Source organism: Haplochromis burtoni, unplaced genomic scaffold (assembly GCF_018398535.1).
Source record: "Haplochromis burtoni strain Fernald_Lab_line unplaced genomic scaffold, NCSU_Asbu1 Contig_846, whole genome shotgun sequence".
Taxonomy (NCBI): Eukaryota; Metazoa; Chordata; class Actinopteri; order Cichliformes; family Cichlidae; genus Haplochromis; species Haplochromis burtoni.
Window position 1 is genome coordinate 110,121 of NW_024583207.1, and position 1,937 is coordinate 112,057.

Sequence of the window (1,937 nt, forward strand, 5' to 3'; positions counted from 1 at the left end):
TTTGCATGCAGGAAGGAGCAAACATCAACAAATCTCTGACCACATTAGGAAAAGTGATTTCAGCTTTGGCTGAAATGGTAATTCAACACTGTCCATATTTACAAGTCAAATAATATCAGATGTGTGCAATGTGGGAGATGATTGCTGACTGCTTCTTGTCTCTGATCTGCAGCAGAGCAGTAAAAAGAGGAAAAGTGATTTTATTCCCTACAGAGACTCTGTTCTCACCTGGCTACTGAAGGAAAACCTGGGTAAGTAGAGCATTGGTAGGTCCAGTGCTAACGGAGAACAGTAGAAAGAGTCGTTTAAGGCTAACAGCCATTAGTAATATTGTCAACACTAGGACCAACGGCATGTTTCTTTGACCAAACTATTAATAAGACTTGTTGTATCAGGACTTATAGTACATCTTAACCACACAGACATGTATGGAGTTGCAGAGTTAATATCAGACTTAGTTTAAGTACCTTAAAGGTTTGATGTGTGCTTCTTTCAGGAGGAAACTCTCGCACAGCAATGATTGCTGCGCTAAGTCCTGCTGACATCAACTACGAAGAAACACTGAGCACTCTGAGGTCAGTTACTGGGTGTCATCTGTCTAAGAGGCTTTTTATGGATCAGTTAATGTGTTTTTAGGCAGCAGATGATTTAGTCAGATTAATATAATCTTAATTCTCTCCGGTTCGGTTCCAGGTATGCTGACCGTGCCAAACAGATTCGCTGTAACGCTGTGATCAATGAAGATCCAAACGCCAAACTGATCCGAGAGCTGAAGGCTGAAGTGGAGCGACTGAGAAATCTGCTGTTTTCTCAGGGCCTGCAGGAGCTGCTGGACAATGCTGGTATGCACACATTTTATACAGAATAATGAACCTTATCTGCTGTTCAGTCTGACGCCCGGGTCCAAATCCTACTTCTTCCAGGTCTTACAGTAAAAGTTTAACATCAAAGTAAGCATGAGAAAAAGAATGAATGAGGCGATTTTCTGACTGAAATATTCGTAAAACTGAATCTTTTCAGCTCTGCTGTTACTTTGGATGTAAAGAAACATTTATTTTAGTGAAGTTGGGCTAGTTGGCTAATGATGGTGGGAAGCTACACAGCTATGGTGATTCTAACACTTCATTCACACAGGCCTGAAAACCTGAGAAAACCTGAGAAATGTCACAAAGAAGGTGCTGACACCCAAACTTTGCTTGCGATTGCTTTGGGTGCTGACAGATTACCTTTGTCGCCAATAGCTTTTATGGAAGATGCAGATTGGTCAGCATTTATTCACAGTTTACTCTCTCTGCTGTTGTGGAACTTGAACTACATTATAACAGCCTCACTACTGAAACCAGCACATTTCAAAAGATGCAGATTTTTCAAGGCAAACGATCTCTGCTCATGGTTTGTGCCACACATTTCACTGCATCTTCCAAACAAACTGCTGGAGACCAAGGCAATCTCTTAAAGAGCAAAGCAGTTGCAGGGCTTTGGTGCAGCACTGTAAATTTCTCTGTAACAAGTTTTTGTGCCAGCAGCAATCATTTGGGAAAAACAAGTTTTTCAGTTGCAAAAGGTGGTTGTCAACGGGTCTCCAGCCCCGTGTGACTAGAGCCTAATACAAATGCATTAGCAGAGGGAAGGAGCAGGGCTATAGCTCATAATCTTTAACTTCAACCAAGAGAAAATGTGATGTTATCTGTTATCTGTCCACAACATGAGGTTAATCATTATCTTGCTGCTGCATGATTTTGATCTCTCCATGTCAAAAAGTGCATGTGCTTTTCTATTGTGAACACTATGCATTGCTAAACACAGAAACGCTGTGCATGTGATACTCAGACTGCACTTCATATAAACATGGAATGCAGTCTGTTTACGGCCTAATAAACTGTACACATCACATGCTGTTGTTCTTTCATTTGGACCTGGTATGAACGGCATGTCTA

General features: G+C 41.3%; 1 protein-coding gene across 1 annotated transcript in view; it reads left to right on the forward strand.

The window, feature by feature from the left end:
• Positions 1-11: 11 nt before the first annotated feature.
• The window catches only part of LOC102294168 (kinesin-like protein KIF1C), a gene marked incomplete at its 5' end in the record, with an annotated part of 11,393 nt that continues 9,467 nt past the window's right edge, over positions 12-1,937 (forward strand). Inside the window, 4 exon segments of the mRNA XM_014330518.2 lie at positions 12-77; positions 173-251; positions 497-575; positions 694-842. Of these exon segments, the coding sequence (XP_014186004.1) occupies positions 12-77; positions 173-251; positions 497-575; positions 694-842 (373 nt within the window).